Source organism: Eptatretus burgeri, chromosome 11 (genome assembly GCF_056783735.1).
Source record: "Eptatretus burgeri isolate ZD-2024b chromosome 11, Ebu_testis_v1, whole genome shotgun sequence".
Lineage (NCBI taxonomy): Eukaryota > Metazoa > Chordata > Myxini > Myxiniformes > Myxinidae > Eptatretus > Eptatretus burgeri.
Window position 1 is genome coordinate 8103972 of NC_140971.1, and position 18696 is coordinate 8122667.

At 44.7% G+C, this 18696-nt stretch overlaps 2 protein-coding genes across 14 annotated transcripts in view; both read left to right on the forward strand.

The window, feature by feature from the left end:
- TRIP12 (thyroid hormone receptor interactor 12) overlaps nt 1-18696 on the forward strand; it is a 94354-nt gene that overhangs the window by 40468 nt on the left and 35190 nt on the right. For all 13 annotated transcript variants that reach the window (XM_085845082.1, XM_085845079.1, XM_085845080.1 and 10 more), the window contains one exon: nt 16921-16991. In XM_085845082.1, the coding sequence (XP_085701208.1) occupies nt 16921-16991 (71 nt within the window). The remainder of the gene's footprint in view (nt 1-16920; nt 16992-18696) is intronic.
- Nucleotides 9702-14131, forward strand: LOC147016441 (uncharacterized). The gene is given in 2 exon segments (XM_085845090.1): nt 9702-11969; nt 11972-14131. Coding segments are annotated over 2 exon segments (2775 nt in total). The 5' UTR covers nt 9702-10981; the 3' UTR covers nt 13759-14131.

Consider the following 18696-nt stretch of genomic DNA (forward strand, 5'->3'; position numbering starts at 1 on the left):
ATTGATAACTGGGTAAAAATGTCAAAGAGCAAAGCCACAGTAATTACAAATGGGCCTTATCGGACCGCCCGCCACTGCACAGGGCGAGACGGCCGGTTTTTTATCCCCCGCCGCGTGGCGGAAGGGGGATATTGTCACCCAGGTCGTCCGGCTGTCCGTCCGGGCGTCAACATTTATAGCTGTGAGTGCGATAACTCATAAACTGTTCACCATATCGATTTGAAATTTGGGTCACACATGTACCACCTGAAAAGGAAGAACCCTATTGATTTTGGGCGTGGCCGGATCCAAGATGGCCGACTGGGGCGGCCATATCGAAAAACGCTTATCTGATTTCAATTATTTTTCAATGGCGGGGGATTCCCCATCTCTGATGGTATATTTTTAATTTCTTCAGTGTTTCTTTATTTAGTTACCTTTGAACTTCAGTTTGTCTGTCTCCAAGCCATAAAGTTTCCACCATTTGAGCTTTTGTTATCAAATTTACAACAAACCTTTATGATGAGAATATGGACACCAACTATTAAATTTTACTTTTACTCAGTAATGTCAGGTAAAAATGTAATGCTTGACAACAGCTGAAGGTATTTGAATAAAACTTGGTACAACTATATATCATGATGTAATGATACGGGCAGAGGCATATTGGTGGATGTCATGACGTTGAAGAGTGCCATTCTAGTTCTGTAATATTTTGTCCCTGTGTTGCTGTTTGTGTTTTTGTTCAATTTTCTGTGTACTCTTCCTCATTCTCATTGTCTCATTACTCTTCCTCGTTCCCTCTCCTGTCCTTCCTTCTCCAGTTTCATGGTTTTCTTGATTTGGTTCATCTCCATTTTGTGTTTCATTCGCTGCTGTCTCATTACTCTTCCTCGTTCCCTCTCCTGTCCTTCCTTATCCAGTTTCATGGTTTTCTTCATTTGGTTCATCTCCATTTTGTGTTTCATTTGCTGTTGTCTCATTACTCTTCCTTGTTTCCTCTCCTCTCCTTCCTTCTCCAGTTTCGTTGTTTGCTTAATTTGGTTAATCTCCTTTTTGTGTTTCATTTGCTGCTGTCTCATTCCTCTTCCTCGTTCCCTCTCCTGTCCTTCCTTCTCCAGTTTCATGGTTTTCTTGATTTGGTTCATCTCCATTTTGTGTTTCATTTGCTGCTGTCTCATTACTCTTCCTAGTTTCCTCTCCTGTCTTTCCTTATCCAGTTTCATGGTTTTCTTCATTTGGTTCATCTCCATTTTGTGTTTCATTCGCTGTTCTTTGTCTATCTCCTCGTACTCCAGCCTCAGCTTTTCTTTCAATTGGTCAACCTCAGATTCATGTTCTTTTTGTTTTCTATTCCATTGTTCCTCTCGTTCTTTCCTCTCCAATCTCGTTGTGTCCTTCAATCTCCTGATTTCTCCTTCCTGCTTCATTCCTTGCTCCTTTACTTTCTCCTCGTATTCAAACCTATTTTTTTCCTTTTGTCGTTCAGTTTCAAATTCATACTCTTTCAGTTTTCTATTCCACTGTCTTTCTTGTTCCTCCTTCTGCAATCTCGTCATTTCTTTCAACTGACTGATTTCTTTCTCCTGTCTCATTCGTTCTTCCTTCATTACTCTTTCTTGTTCCTCATTCTTTAGTCTGGCCTTCGCTTCCAGCTGTTCGATCTGTACAGTGTGGTTTCTTAAAGTTTCATTTTCCGTTCTCTTCCTTTCCTCTTTTAACACTCTCAGTTCGTTTTGTAGTTCCCTCTCTTTGTTTTGGTGTTTCTGTAACTCAGAAACTTTCTTTTCCAATTCCTTTCTCATCTCCGCACACTCACACTTTGCTTTGGCTTCTAACTGTTCTTCCGGCTTGCGCTTGTGGTTTTCTACCCGTCTTCCCAGTTCCTCTGTCTCCGTTTTTCCCTCCAGTCCCAGCTTATCAACTCTCTTCGTCATGTCTTGAAGTCTTTTCTCACACTCCACCGTTTCGACCTTCAATCCCTCCTCTGTCTCCTCCTGGCTTTCTTTTAATTTTTCTAATACCTTCTTTACCTCGTGTCTCGTCTTACACGTCTCCCGAATTATTTTCTCGCCCGCCCCGACCGCAGGCCTGACAGCCGTTGCACTCCCCCCCCAGCTCGTTCGTCCCAGCACGTGGCAGCGCCATTTTCTCGCCCGTGGTCCGCGTTTCGCTCCTCGCCATTGCCATAATGCCTGCCTGCAGGCCTATGCCCATGCTCTGCATCTCACCCCGCATTTCTTTCATTTGGTTTTTCGCTTCGAGTGCGTTTCCATCCATTTTTTTATTTTCCATTTGTTGCGTATTTCTCTTCATTTCGTTGTTCCTTTCTTTTATTTCGGCATTCCTGTAATCCAGTTTGTCATTTATGCTCTGCGCGAGTTCCATAATCTGCCGCATTGTCACCTGCCCTGGCCACTCCCACTGACTACATTTAGTGGTGGAGTTATAATAAAAAAACCGACCAGATGAACGGCATCGATGCCTTTCCCAACCTTCTGGTACGGGTTTCTCTTGCACGGTGATCCCGTCCTGAGCCATGGATTCTACATTACTATTACACATACCTAATCCACCCGGCACCCGCTCGCCTTGAGACGCCATCTTATTTCTCGTAAAAGGTTAATTTGAATCGCTCGTAATTTGGAGGGAATCGGGGGTCGCTCCTCTCACCCCTGGACCGATTCCTGTGAATTTAGCTGGAGACAGGAGAGCCCGTTTTCCCGTTCTTCGATACCAGTGCCGCGAGGAGGGCGATGAGTTTATATCGCACGACCTGACACCAGTGTTGCGGATTCGCGCCCGCCGGCGTGCGAACGGCCACGTAACTCGAATCGCGGCACGTCGCCCACCGGACGGACAATCCAGTCGTGACCCTCTCGGACTACCGCCGGGAACTAGTCACGGGTGGACCTTTCGGCCTCACCACGATCGTGCCAATCGGCCCCCCGCGTGGGATAGGGTTGCTCGCCAAATTCGACCTTCCTAAGTACCCACACGGAGGGTAGACCGGGCGATCGCACCTCGCCGCAGGTCGACTTCGGACACGGGCCACTTTAAGCGACCCGTTCCGTACTATCGGGATAACCGAGCGGTGTTATCGTCGGCCTCGACGGTTCGATTAATTATCGGGCGTTTTAGCCCACGACCAACCCTTTACGTGAAGTAAGATGGAGATTCAATAGAGGAAAAGACGAAGCGAAGCGGGAAAACAGTTCAACGTAAAGCACATTTATTTCACGATGAACGGAAAGCACACATATACAATTACACCAAAAGCAAATGTAAAAGAAGAAGAAACACAATATTACACAAAAAGCAAATGCAACAATGCAGATCTATTACCGACTACGCGAGTACACGGCAACACTTATGCAGTTTTACTTCACAGACGGCGCCGACAACACATATACCCAAAGCAAAAGAAAAGGACCACCCTCAAGGATGAGGCGGGCCTGGGGCCGAGACCGCGTCGGGCCGACCCGTCTGGTGATGAGCCGCGAAATGGCGCTGGCGCCCCGACTCCGCGGGCCTCGCTGGGACTGCCTGCGGGGGGAAACAGGAGGGGGTTGTTGATGCTCGGGGGATGGAGGATATCTCCCTGTCTCGGGTCCCGCGACGAGCGTCTCCACCACGACCTCGGTCGCGCCGCCGGCCTCTCCCTCCGCAGCTCCCCGACTCCGACACGAAAACCCCCTCGACCGCCTTCGCTGCCGCCACCTCTCCACAGCTCCGTCCTCTTCACTCGGACTACTACCACTTCTTCCCAGCTCCACCGACAACTACCAACTGCGAACTGCCTTGACTGACGAACGCAGCCGTTTATATCCCCCATGGCCTCGCTCCTTCACCTTTGACCCTTTACCTCCGACCCTTCACCTCGAACTGGCTCCCCATTGGACCGAGGAAAAGTGGGCGTGAATGCTTTTTGATCCATGAATTTGCATATAGCGACCACACTCCAACGTACCTGGAGGCGGGGCCAAATCGCCCCACGCTCACCGATAGGACGGAACAGAAGTGGGCGTGAGTCGTTTTTGATCCGTTTTCTTCGGAAAGGCCGGCGCTTTTGCACCCCTGCTCGGTGCGCGCCCTGCACGAGTCCAGTATCGGTGCCCACAAGTGGCGCGGGAATAGTGGTGATGCGATGGTTGCGAGGGCGAGTTGTGACGGTAAAGGTCGTGGCTGTTGTTGTGAAGCGGCGTTGCGGTTGGTGGTTGTTGTGTGATGGCTGTTGAGACGTGGTTGGTGGTGGTAGTAATGGCGGCTGGTCCAAAATAAAGATAGTAAAAGAAAAACGGCTATCTGGAAGGGTCGCAGCCCGCATGAATGACATTTATTCCCTCTAAACAACGGGTTTGGGCCTAACTACACATATACTTAGAGATATCTCACCTAAGGGACCTGAATGGTGGTTTGCGAATTTCGTCAACCACAACAATATATACACACATATATATATATATATATATATATATATATATATATATATATATATATATATATATATATATATATATATATATATATATATATATACATATATATACATATATATATACATATACATATATATATATACATATACATATATACATATACATATATACATATACATATATACATATACATATACATATACATATACATATACATATACATATACATATACATATACATATACATATACATATACATATACATATACATATACATATACATATACATATACATATACATATACATATACATATACATACACAGTAGACTATGCGCAAGTCGTCACCATCAGGACGGAGAAAAAAGTGATGACTTAAGCGTATGCGAACATTCATGATGACTGGGGTGAAGGATGAAGTCGCGCGTGGCCTGGACACGTATGTGTGAGAGCCGGCTATTGTACCAAAAGGAAAACGCAATCCTCGGGGCATAGGTGGGGGTTCATTGGTGAGTTGGAAAGTGATCAAGCAAAGATGGAATTCATGAATCAGTTTATCAAAAGTAAAGATAATGAACAACTGTAAGACAACAACTTCTTATCACCATGATGGGATTGACCAACGAACCCCAGAGTCTTTTCTGGCAGCATCTGCCAGAAAAGCCCAGTCTCATCGGCATTGTACACGTCTCGAGGCTGATACCTTTCCAAGATGTCTTTCAATTTGCCATCCTTCCAGTCGTACACCACTGCGAATCCACGCTGCTTGATTCGCCGAACTTCTTGACCTTGCCGATTCCCCACCTCACTTTGAATCTGTCTATCCAGTGCATCGGCAAGGTCTCGGCATCATCATGCCCGAGGTCCGCAGCGAATTTACGTGCCTTCAGCAGCAACATTTCACCGTCCAACCGAATATTTGGCTGAGCCGACATTTGCCGAAACCAGATGATGAGCGCGTCATCGACATCTTCAAAGGACACGCATTTCACACTTACCACCGGCCTCGCGATCTTCTCCACTTGTCCAAATATCTTGCCCTTATTCTTCAAGATATCGTTCAATGTCTGCCGTTTGATGTCCAACTTCTCAGCTATGGCTGTTTTCTTCATCAGTGGGTTTGCCTCGCAAAACTGGATGATGTCGTATTTTTCTTGGTAGGTTTTAGTTGTAAGCTTGCGCTTCGTCGCCATTGTCCTGCCTGTAGTGCGATCAACATGTGTACGCAGTTATAAATAGCCTATCACTGGAGGTGTAAATCAATGAGCGAGCATCACGATTCCATGAAATCGGGCTTCTCACGAGGCAGAAGTTTCGTGTGACGAGTTAGGAGTGGTAATTTACTTGAGTTTCCATTATGCGGGAACGGACAACATCTGACGAAGTGACGACTTAGAGATGACGACTTACAGAGGGATGACCCTTTATTCAAAGGGATTTAACATGAGATAAATTTGGGGCTTTTTGACGCTGCCGACTTAGGCGAAGTGACGAGTTACACCCTGCCGACTTGCGCCTAGTCTACTGTGTGTGTGTGTGTGTGTGTGTGTGTGTGTGTGTGTGTGTGTGTGTGTGTGTGTGTGTGTGTGTGTGTGTGTGTGTGTGTGTGTGTGTGTGTGTGTGTGTGTGTGTGTGTGTGTGTGTGTGTGTGTGTGTGTGTGTGTGTATATATATGTGTATATGTATATATATTGTTACGTTTGAGGGGGGGGTATGCATTCAAAGGGTAATTAGGATGTTTAATTAGGTATGCCATGCTGTTCGAGTTTACCAGGATCTCGATGTAATAAGTAGTAATTCAGTGGTGATAAGTTGTCTAGTAAATGTGCATTTCTTCAAGGGGGGAGATGATAATTGTCACGTAATTAGATAGGGACACGGGATAGGGTAAGTGTGTCTGCGTAAACCCCTTTTGGTATTCTCTGAAGACTGGCCGTGACGTCACAGGACAGTTCAGCGGATGGCTCCGCCCCGTGATCACGATTGGCGGAAGGCGACGGCAGTGGGCCAATGAACGGCTCGATTGGAGGTGACGAGGGCAGAAGGATAAAAAGGTTCTGTCCGGGGTCGAAAAGGAAGAAGAAGAAGATTACAACCAGAACGCTCGTGTTTTTTTGGTGTGGAACCTGTGGCGGCAGAGAGCGTCCTGGTGGCTGTGCTGAGTCGATCGTGCTCTTGATCGTGCCTGGGAGCCTTGCCTCGCTTTGGTTGGCTCTAGGGTTCTGCTGACTCGGAATACGGGGTCGGGCGGCGGGTGGACCTGCCTCCCTCTCCTGCTCGCGGCTTGGCGCGGGAGCTGGTCCCCTGGCGGCTGTGGGCGGACTTGGGCCAGGACCAGGAGGTCGACAGCACCGCGGTTTCTCCTGCCCCCCCCCCCCCTGGCGAGAGCAAGGCCGGCTCGTCCGGCGCCGATCCAGGGACAGTTGCGTCCACACCACGGTCCAGCCTGACCACCAGAGATAGCTACGTTTTGTGTGTGTGTGTGTGTGTGTGTGTGTGTGTGTGTGTGTGTGTGTGTGTGTGTGTGTGTGTGTGTGTGTGTGTGTGTGTGTGTGTGTGTGTGTGTGTGTGTGTGTGTGTGTGTGTGTGTGTGTGTGTCTGCTTGGCGCCTTAGAGGGATTGAGAACTGTATATTCATTGGAATTGTCTGTGTTTTTCCCCACGTCCGATCCCACACCATCCCGTCGAATCGCCCCGGATCCCTCTTCTTGCCGAGTCTTATTTCTGGTAAAAATTAAAAAAGGAATAAACATCATCAACTCGGTGAAAAGTGACTCGTGCCACCTTCCTCGTCCCGTTTGCGGTAGGGCGATTGAAACCGCCGTCTTTGGGTTATATAAAAATAAATCGCCTCCATCGTTTCGGCTCATTCTACGTTTGCGGGACTATTCAAGTCCCGTGGACGTCACAATATATATATATATATATATATATATATATATATATATATATATATATATATATATATATATATACACATATATATACATATATACATACATACATACATACATGCACACAAATTCCCGAACCCACCAAAGAATTCTATAATCGGACCTGGTAAATGTCCCGTGGACTTTCGTCAACCTTGGAAAGGTGATGTGTCTCAATGGTTTGAAAACCAGATCAAACAAACAGTGTCCCATTCCTATTTTGCTGTTCAACCACAAGTGATTTTCACCACCTGCCAGTTGCTTCTGTCAGTCCAAAAAGTTCTGCTTCTGTCAGTTCTGCCTGCCTCATAAAAGTAAGATTATTTACAAATTTCAGTGGCAGTGTGATGCTCGGTATGTGGGCCGGACATCTTTGAGATTGAAGGATTGCATTGAAAAACATGTCCATTTGGTGATCAGATGGGGTCAGTCATCCAAACAGAGACAACCAACTTGGGCTTGAAAGAATATACACAGTACGACAACTATTCCCTGTGCTTCTGCAATTGGTTACCATTTACTGAATAATCAGTGTGCAGAGCAATATCGTATTTGCTAGTTTAAAATCCTGAGTTGAGGAAGCAGTTTAGCTCACCTTCCTGAAATGGAGGCCACATTCATCAGGTCAACCACTCCCATTCTTTGCAGACAGACATAATTTGCTGAACTTTATATCTTTTCTGATTATGATGGCATGACTGTGTGACTGACAACTCTACCACAGTCAACATTGAATCATCGTAAAGCCACCACCACCACCCCCACCCCCTTCCAACTCGCCCTCAGCTAATTGGCATTATGTTTCCGCCGGTACTTTGGTGATTCATCTCTGTCCAATCATTATTCATGATTGTTCATTTCATGATTGTTCATGATTCCCTATGGTGGAACCAATCAATGTTGAGGTCATTACATTGTAACTTTATAAACAACTCGTTCACCCGTGAACCCGTTGAGTTCCCGTTGTGACGGCGATTGATTAAAAAAGTAAATAAATATAAAAAATAGCTCCAGTGAACTATACCCCTGAGGTTGTTCGCATTGATCAAATAATCCCGAAGATTACTTGCCTGAATCGGGTATTGATTTTTTTAAATATTTTTTTTCTGTTGCGCGATTTTAACGAAACTTGATACTGCACACCTAGGAGAATGGTAAGGTGGGCTGAGTTTTTTTGCGCTATCGTGTACCGTTTTGGCTGTATTTCGGGAACATACATACACACATGATGAGAGTTTTAGTAGTACATAGATAAACTTTATGAAAAAAAAAGTCCTTTCAAGCTTCTGGGTCTCACTATCTGCCATGATCTTTCCTGGGAAAGCCACATTTCCAACCTGGCCTCTAAAGCCAGTTGCCAACTGGGAATCCTCCGTCGTGCAAAGTCCTTCCTCGGCCCACCTGAGATCCTGACCACGTACAAAGCTTTCGTCAGCAGCCTGATGGAGTACTGCTCTCCCCTCTTGGCTGGTGCTCCTGCTTCTCACCTTTCTCACCTTTCTCGCCTTCACGCAGTGGAAACCAAGGCATTTAGGATCATTGGTATCTACCACGATGAGGCTGAGTCTTTGGGCTTCTCAATCTCTCACTTCAGGCAGGTCGGTGGTCTTTCTGTCTTCCACCGTCTCCTCTCCGGTCTCGCCCCCCTGCTCTGTCTGCGATTTGGCCCCACCATATTGCCGCAGGGCGCTCAAGGTCCGCCAACAACCCCCTTCTAGTAAAACTACCAAAATCACAAAGCACTCCTCACCTTCACTCTTTCATTCCTCTTTTTTCCTGCCTTTGGAATAAACTCCCTCACTCTGTTCAATCCCATTCTTCCCTCCTGGCCTTCAAAACAGCTATTCACCACCACCTCTTATCCAAATCCTCGATCTTTTCTACCCCCGTTAATCCACCCCAAAACCCACCTCCTTCAAATTTCCTGCTTTCCTTCCTGAAAGTCCCTGTAGTGTCCATCTTGTATACCCCATGTTCCCCACTGAATCCCTCTCCCTTCCACAGATCTCCTTGTCTCTGTTTCCTACTGTTTTGTCCTTCCCCCACCCCTCTTGTCTCATGCTTCCCTTGCTGTGCGTTGTCTGTTCGCTCTCATTCGAGCCTTGACAAGGAATACAAAAATAAAGTTTGGTGCTTCTTCATCTGCTTGCGGTTTTGTCCTGAGGGAGCACAAGTCGAAAAGCTTTGATTAATGTCTATTTTATTGAGATATATATATATATATATATATATATATATATATATATATATATATATATATATATATATATATATATATATATATATATATATATATACACATTTTTTTTTTTTCACAGTACCAGTCAAAATTTTGAACACACCTACTCATTCAAGGGATTTTCTTTATTTTTATGGTTTTCTACATTGTAGAATAATAGTGAAGACATCAAAACTATGAAATAACACGTATGGAATTATGTAGAAACCAAAAAATGCGGAAAACAAATCAAAGTATATTTTAGATTCTTCAAAGTTGCCACCCTCTGCCTTGATAATGGCTTTGCACACTCTTGGCATTCTCTGAACCAGCTTCATGAGGAAGTCATCTGGAATGCCATTCCAACAGTCTTGAAGGAATTCCCACATATGCTGAGCACTTGCCGGCTGCCTTTCCTTCACTCTGCGGCCCAACTCATCCCAAACAATATCATTTGGGTTTAGATCGGTTGATTGTGGAGGTCAGGTCATCTAATGCAGGCACCCCATCACTGTCCTTGGTCAAATAGCCCTTACACAGCCTGGAGGTGTGTTTTGGGTCATTGTCCTGTTGAAAAACAAATACTGGTCCCACTAAGCGCAAACCAGATGGGATGGTGTATCGCTGCAGAATGCTAGGGTCGCCATGCTGGTTCAGTGTGCCTTGAATTCGAAATAAATCACCGACAGTGTCACCAGCAAAGCACCCCCCACCATCCTGCCTCCTCCTACATGCTTCATAGTGGGAACCACACATGCAGAGATCATCCGTTCACCTTCTCTGCGTCTCTCAAAGACATGGCCGTTGGAACCAAAAATCTCAAATTTGGACTCATCAGACCAAAGGACAGATTTCCATCAGTCTAATGTCTATTGCTCGTGTTTCTTGGCCCAAGCAAGTCTCTTTTTGTTGGTCTCCTCAGTAGTGGTTTCTTTCTCTCAACCAGCTTCATGAGGTTGTCATCTGGAATGCTATTCCAACAATCTTGAAGGAGTTCCCACATATGCTGAGCACTTGTCGGCTGCCTTTCCTTCACTCTGCGGCCCAACTCATCCCAGCAGCAATAGTCCAGGAGTATTAAGTCAAATTTGAGTCAAACCCAGAACAAATTTATAACAAGCTGAAACTTTCAGGATATGTTCAGAAAACTGTCAGGAATAACATACTAAAAGTCCCCAAGATTGCCCCTTGGGGCTTTTGAGAAATTGAAGATGGCGTCCAAGATGGCCGCCGGCTTTTTTTTTTTCATTTCTCAACCTGAAATCATCATAGAATTAAAAATAATGGGTCAAAACATTGATTTTAAGTTACAAAGAATCAATTACTGTGGCTATTTTTTAAGATAAAATCAACTTATTACATATTTGATATGGCTGACATGCACAATACAATGTTTTCTTTTCAGAGCAGGCGATGGAGTCATGCATCATTTGTAAGGACTTATGCATCAAGGATTTTGTGCAAGTTGGACCCAAAGGAAGGACAACTCTAGTAGCTGCAAGCCTTGAGAGACAGGATGGTCTTCCTGAACTTCTGCAGATACAGGAGTCACTGACACTTCACATCGCCTGTAGAAAAGCCAACACCCAGGAATCATCCATCAGATCTGAGACGAGAAAGTCTGAGGAATTTGAACAACCCACCCTGCGGTCCAGAACTCCTTTGTTTGACATCACTACACACTGCCTTTTCTGCTCTGAAGTACTGATTACTAGCAGCAGACTTGAAACCAAATGCAGAAAGTTAACAAGCAATGTAGAGACAATAGAGTTCAAGAACAATGTGTTGAAAAGGGCAACAGAGAGGGGTGATGAGTGGGGAAAGGCGGTTACCAAAAGAATAGAAGAAAACATTGATTTGGTTGCCGCAGAGGGAAAATACCATCGTGCCTGTGCCCAGGAATTTCTTTCTTACCCACAAAAGTTGAAACCTGTTGGCAAACCAGTTTATGTTCAAAGGATTTCAGCTTTCAATGAGCTATGTGCATATATAGATGACAATGACGAATGTCAATATGCAGTTTCTGACCTCATGGAGCACATGGAAACATTCTTGAATGGTGAGGAAGGCTATTCTCTCAAGTACTTCAAACAGAAACTGAAAGAGCGATACAAAGATGATATCATTATAACAAGCCTCCCTGGAAAATCCAGCATAGTCAGTGTCCGTGAATCTGCTCACCGGATACTTTGTGAGAGGTGGGTGGCAGATCAAGCAGCTGACAAAGCTTGTGAAAATGAAAGAATAATTGAAATGGCAGCTTCAATTATTCGTGATGAGATTCGTTTGTCAATGTATGAGCTCGGTGAATATACAACCTTGGAAGAAACTGAAAATGGTTCCTCTATGATTCCTGAGTCTCTGAAACTCTTCTTGCACAAGTTGTTGGACCCAAAGGGCAAAATGCTGCTGTAGTAAGTCGGCGATGCACTGCCATTGCCCATTCTGTCATTTCTGCCTGCAGACCAAGGTCTTTCATTTCACCTGTGCGACTTACCATAGCAGTGTACATACATCGCAAGAATGCCTCTCGCGAGCTGATAGACATCCTCAGTAGCATCAGTTTTGCAGATGACTACAAGGAGGTCCAGCGATTTGAAAACGGCCTCATATCTGCTGGTGAGCCCTCCTATGGCCTCAATGGTTTCACCCAGTGTGTATTTGATAATGCAGATTTCAATGTTGCTACACTAACTGGGCACAACACTTTCCATGCCATGGGTGGCATAGCTTGCGTAACACCACCCGGAACAGTAGAAAAGTCTCCTGTCAAGCGCACAATGCAACTACCCCCAGCTGAAGCAGTTGGCACTTTTGGGCACATACCCATCAAGACAAACGGCAAACCTGCAGTTCCTGCTTTGCAGTCAGTTACAGTAGAGCCTCTGCAGATCTCCGACACTCACAGACTGCAAGCATCAGCTCTTGATTCCATTTTGATGCTTGGGTACATGTTGAACTTAACACTGTGTCTGCCTTGGAGTGGCTTCATGAAAACTGTTCTGAAAAGTGATGAGTTCCAAACCTCCAGAATTGAGACTCTCCCATTCATCAATCTGGAACCAAGCAACCCCAGCACTAGCTACACTGCACTGTGCTTTGCACAGACACAAAGTGACAAGCACAACCTCAAGATCTGCCCAGTAACATTTGATCAGCCTCTGTATAAAAAGGCTTCTGAAATTGTTGCTGCCTCCAGAGACTTGGACAAAGTGGTGGTGCAACTTGGTGGCTTCCACCTGCTGATGTCCTACCTAGGCAGCATTGGGAAGATCATGACAGGGAGCGGGTTGGAAAACCTGTGGGAACGAGTGTATGCCAAAGGTTCAGTGGTGCATATGCTCACAGGTCATGCCTTCTCTCGAGCAGTGCGTGCCCACATTCTGACCTTGCTGGCCCTCATCTATGTAGTGCTAGACAAGTCAGACTGGGAGAGCCAGACTAACAAGGAACATCCGGTCAGTCTGTACCAGGACACAGTGGACCAAGATGAAGATGCTGCTGAGATAGATGAAGATGAAAGTCTGCAAGAGTTTCAACAGTTTCTCACTCACCACCTAGATCAAGCTGCCACACAGAGCAGAACGGGGAAGTTGTGGGTGCAGTACATCCACCAGGTGTTGCTCATGCTCAACTTCATCAGAGCTGAGTGGACTGGCAACTGGAAGCTTCATCTTCACTGTGTGCAGGAGATGATCCCGCATTTCCTTGCAGCAGGTCATCTACCATATGCCAAGTCTGGCAGACTGTACTTGCAGCAGATGAACTCCATTGCACAATTCATGCCACCTGAGGAGTACACGTTGTTCTCTGCAAAGGGGTATTTCACCATCCGCCGAGCCAATGAGTTCTGGTCTGGCAACTTCTCCGACCAGACAATCGAGCAGTTCTTGATGAAGATGCTGAAAACCAGTGGAGGGATGACACATGGTAGAGGGATAACAGACAGCACCTTAACAAAATGGGTGCATGCACTGCCTCACTGTGTTCCTTTGTGCGATGCTTTGGAGAAGTTCACTGGTGTGCACACTGCTACCTCTGAACAACACAAAGATCTTCGTTCATCCAACAAGTGCTGCAGCCAAGCAACATTCCTTCAGAACATATCTCACTATTCAGGAATGGATGGGGAGGCCCTTGCAGCCAACAGCATGGGGATGGAAACTGGAGGACATCCTGACTCCAGTTGACACTGACCGTCCCATTGCTCCAGACACTCTGCTCAACATGATCTCTTGTGGCTGCAGAGCAGATGGCTGTGGAGTGTCATGTGTCTGCAGGAAGATGGGGGTGCACTGCTCTGCCCTGTGTACAAAGTGCACTGGTGAAACCTGCAACAATGCAGCACCAATGCCATCCTTGCTGGATGCTGAGGGAGAAACTGAAGAATCAACTCCTGTTTCTCCAGAAACTGATGATGAGGATGATGACTGAGGGTGAACATGTCATGTTGTAAATATGTTTCACAAGTTTTAACATTTGTAATTGTTTTGTTAATTGTTTTTTTGTTAATGTATTTAATACAATACATGAATATTCTTATTTTACTCTATTTTTTAAGGTTTCTATAGTATTACCACAGATATGGTGAAAATTGTTCATAGCCCAGGAGTAATAGGTTTAGACCTATGTATAACTGCATAAGTATTTCATTAAATCTTCAAAATATTGTTGAAATCGAATTCCCTGCCCCAAAAAACATATATTTAGACTCATTATTTGCATTTTTATGATGTTTTAAGCCTGAAATGTGAGAAAATCTCAAGCTGGTGGCCATCTTGGACGCCATCTTGAATTTCTCAAAAGCCCCAAGGGAGATCCTTGGGGACTTTTAGTATGTTATTCCTGACAGTTTTCTGAACATTTCCTGAAAGTTTCAGCTTGTTATAAATTTTTTCCGGGTCTAAACCTATTGCTCCTGGGCTACAATTCGACCATGAAGGCCTGATTCACGCTGTCTCCTCTGAACAGTTGATGTTGAGATGTGTCTGTTACTTGAACTCTGTGAAGCATTCACTTGGGCTGCAATCTGAGGTGCTGTTAATTGGTGATTTCTGAGGCTGGTAACTCTAATATACTTATCCTCTGCAGTAGAGGTAACTATGGGTCTTCCTTTCCTGTGGCGGTCCTCATGAGAGGCAGTTTCATAATCGTGCTTGATGGTTTTTGCGACTGCAATTGAAGAAAATTTCAAATGTCCCCCTTGCTGTGCGTTCTTTGTTCGCTCTCATACGAGCCTCAACAAGGTATACAAAAAAAGAAAAAAGTTCTTGAAATTTTCCAGATTGACTGACCTTCATATCTTAAAGTAATGATGGACTGTCATTTCTCTTTGCTTAGTTTAGTTGTTCTTGCCATAATATGGACTACTACAGTACAGACAAAATAATGGTCTTTTACCAAATCGGGCTATTTTCTGTACACCAACCCAATACCAACTATTTTCTGTACACCAATTTGGCCGCCATGTTGGATTTAAGAAAAATATTAAATAATGTTTTCTCTGGTATTTCATAAGCCATCAAAGCGAAAATTTGCAAGTGCCTTCCTCGCTCAAGTCTGCATACATGGTAAAAAAATTTTTTTACCTCAGAAGTCACATGGTTTGGCGGCCATCTTGGATAGAAAAATAGACTTTATCCGATTTACACGAAACTTCACACACTTGTTCGGGTCGACGATGGAAAGCAGAATTTAAATTTATGATATCATAGGTCACAAGGTTCGGCAGCCATCTTGGATTGAAAATGAATAAATTTTAAAAATCTTCTTCTCCAGAAGGGCAAGACAGATGAAGACGAAACTTTACGCATATATTCCCCATGAGGTCCTTTCTCAAGTTTGTTAATTTGTTCTTGATCGGTCACATGGTTTGGTGGCCATCTTGAAAAAACCCTAAAACCTTCAAACATCTTCTTCTCCAGAAGCGCTGGTCGGATGAAGGGCAGATTTCAGAAGTATATTCGGGACAAGTAGGCGATATAAGTTTGTTAATTTCGAATTGATAAGTCACACGGTTTGGCTGCCATCTTGGATTTAAGAAAAATATTAAATAATGTTTTCTCTGGAACCGCTTAACCTAACGAATCGAAAGTTTGCAATTATCATCTACCATCGTGTGTGCATGAGTGGTAAAAATTATGATGTCACACGTCACATGGTTTGGCGGCCATCTTGGATAGAAAAACGCACCTTTACCGATTAACACGAAACTTCACACACGTGTTCCAATACCCTGTTGGAAGCAGAATATAAACTTGTGATGTCATAGGTCACATGGTTCGTCAGCCATCTTGGATTGAAAAATAATATCTTGAAACGTCTTTTTCTCTGAAATGACTGAACAGATCCAGGCGAAACTCCACCACTATGACCGCCTCTCCATGACAAATAAAAAGTTCTCACCCCCTTTTGAGGTACGACGCAACGTTTGGCAGTCATAGTGGATTGAAGGAAAAATATTAATTAATGTTTACTCTGGAACAACTGCATCAATCAATGTGAAACATCACCTTTATGGTGGAACAGTCATGCGGAATGAGGGTTTGAAATTTCAACGGGATCGGGCCCAGGGTTTGGCAGCCATGTTGGTTTTAAGAAAAATATTAAATAATGTTTTCTCTGGAACTGCTGAACCAAGCGATGCGAAAATTTGCACTTATCGTCTCCGATCGTGTTTGCACAAGTGGTGAAAATTATGACATCACAAGTCACATGGTTTGGCCGCCATCTTGGATTGAAGGATAAATATTAATTAATGTTTACTCTGGAACCGCTGCTTCTATATATGCGAAACTTCAGATTTATAATTTAGGCGACATGTGAAACAAAAGTTTAAAATTTCAACCTGATCGGTCACGCGGTTTGGCAGCCAGAATTATTTAATTATTTGAATCTGTTCGCCAGTAATAAGGAAATTGAACACTTTGTGCTGCCCGGTTCGTAACTCGTCTGTTCCGCGCCGTCTCGAAGCAGGCCTGTGTTTGTATCACCATTAAATAATTTCTCTGGCACCGCTTATCCGATAAATGCGAAACTTTGCGGCTATGATTTAAGTCTCATGTTGTATCAGTTGTGTCAAAGGCGGACGGACTGGGTACCCGGTCATCACTGCCAGCAGTTATAAAGTGGCAGTTCTAGTTTATATTGATATACTTTTTATTTAAATAATTTATTTTATGGGGTTCTCCAGAGTGGTCCAACAAATGACTTATTTTCACTCTCATTTGTAATTGTCACCATTTTATGGGCCACTATATAAAAACCAAAGTAATTACTCTCTTATATTGGCTGCGATACTTCATACAAAGTAGATTATTATATGTTCACTTGATGAACTTGTCTGTCTTTAGGATATGGACGTGTGAGAGAGGAAGATGACTCGGATGAAGATGCTTCTGAGGATGAAGTTGATGAAAGCCTGGTAATTTGCGATCAACATTGAATCAAAATATTTTGTTTGTTTACTCGTGAGAATAATGGTGAGTTCCCTTTGAAGGAACTTTAACACATGATTAGGCCATCAGGCCTTTCAGCACCTTCACTATTATTACGAACCTTTGGTTGTTTATCTGTGCTCTATCTTTTTAAAATGTGTCGAGCAAGGAAGCAGCACGCACCATTTATATATGGTACGTGTTGCTTCCTTTCTTGACACTTTTAAAAAGTTTTGGGCACAGACAAACAACCAAGGTTAGTTCGGTATGACTCGGTCGGGTTTGAACTGCTGGCCTCTCAGACTCACCGTGGACATTCCAACCATTACACCACCGAGTCTGGTTAAGATGGAGTTTTTCTCTGATTGCTTTGGTCTACCAGTTCAGATCGAACCTATCCATGGACTCATTTTTTTTTTTTTTTTTTTTTTGTTAGCTCATCTGGAACGTAGTTCCGTGGAACTTATGGAATGGCGCATAGCCTGTCTGTCTGTCTGTCTCTGTCTGTCTGTCGGTCCATCCGTCCATCCACAAACACCTGCAACCTCTTCTCTGAAACTACACATACAATTTTGATGAAACTTGACCACAACCTTCACCAGGTGAGAACTAAAGTTTGTTCACGACATTAAAAAAAAAATTCGGGCCCTAAAGGGGTCGACGGGGTGGTTTTTGTTCCACCTGGTCTACAGGGTGCCACTTGGGGGGGGGGGGATGTACCCCCCAAAATATGTATTTACTTTCTTTTCTGAAACCACACACAATTTTGATGAAACCTGATGACAACCTTTATCACCTGTGATTTTACAAAATTTGTTTACAGAATTTAAAAAAATCCATCGGTATTTCCTTTCTTCTCCATTACGTACATATTTTGTGGGTCATCCATGCCGACCAGTGGTTCCCTGGTTATCTTTTCCAGCCACTACCGGGTGAGCGCCCAGGGGTATTGCCCCTATGTTGTTACATTGTCTAGAGTAAGGAGTATTTGGTGTTGCCCAAGAGGGGATGAGCATTGTGTGATTTCGAGATTGGTAGAATAAGGTGTTTCGTCTTTTTTTCCTTTCTGTGGGGCTGAGCAGGATGGGAGTGGCGGGTGGGGGCTCGTCACCATGTGCCCCCGCCCCAATTAACAGGGATATTACTCCCACTCCTCATCCCCCCCCCCCACCCCCCAGACCACAGTTGTCAACCAGTGCGCAGTAGGTGGACATTGTTTCGTTGCTGATGCCAGGCATTCATGAACACCCTCGGGGTGGAGGCTTGTGGGGCCCCAGGGTGGGGATTCCTATGGGCATTGGACTGTGATTGGTATAACACATGTGGCTGCTATTCGTGAGACCCTTGTGGCCTGTGGTTGGTGAGCCTTTGGGGTTGGGAAAGTTGGAGACTTGCGATGACATGGGGGTTGTTAAGAAAACCCCAGTACCGACAGGAAGTCAGTGAGTCTATAGTCTGCTTCCAGCCACAGGCTCGTCCTGTCACTGAACCGCTCACTTGGGCCTTTGCTGATTGAGGCGATACAGCACCGTGTGAGTTCTGCGACAGCTTCATACTCCAGTTTTATTCACTTGTTATGCCATCCTCACCCTCCTTCCACACCCTCCTTCCACACCCTCCTTCCACACCCTCCTTCCACACCCTCCTTCCACACCCTCCTTCCACACCCTCCTTCCACACCCTCCTTCCACA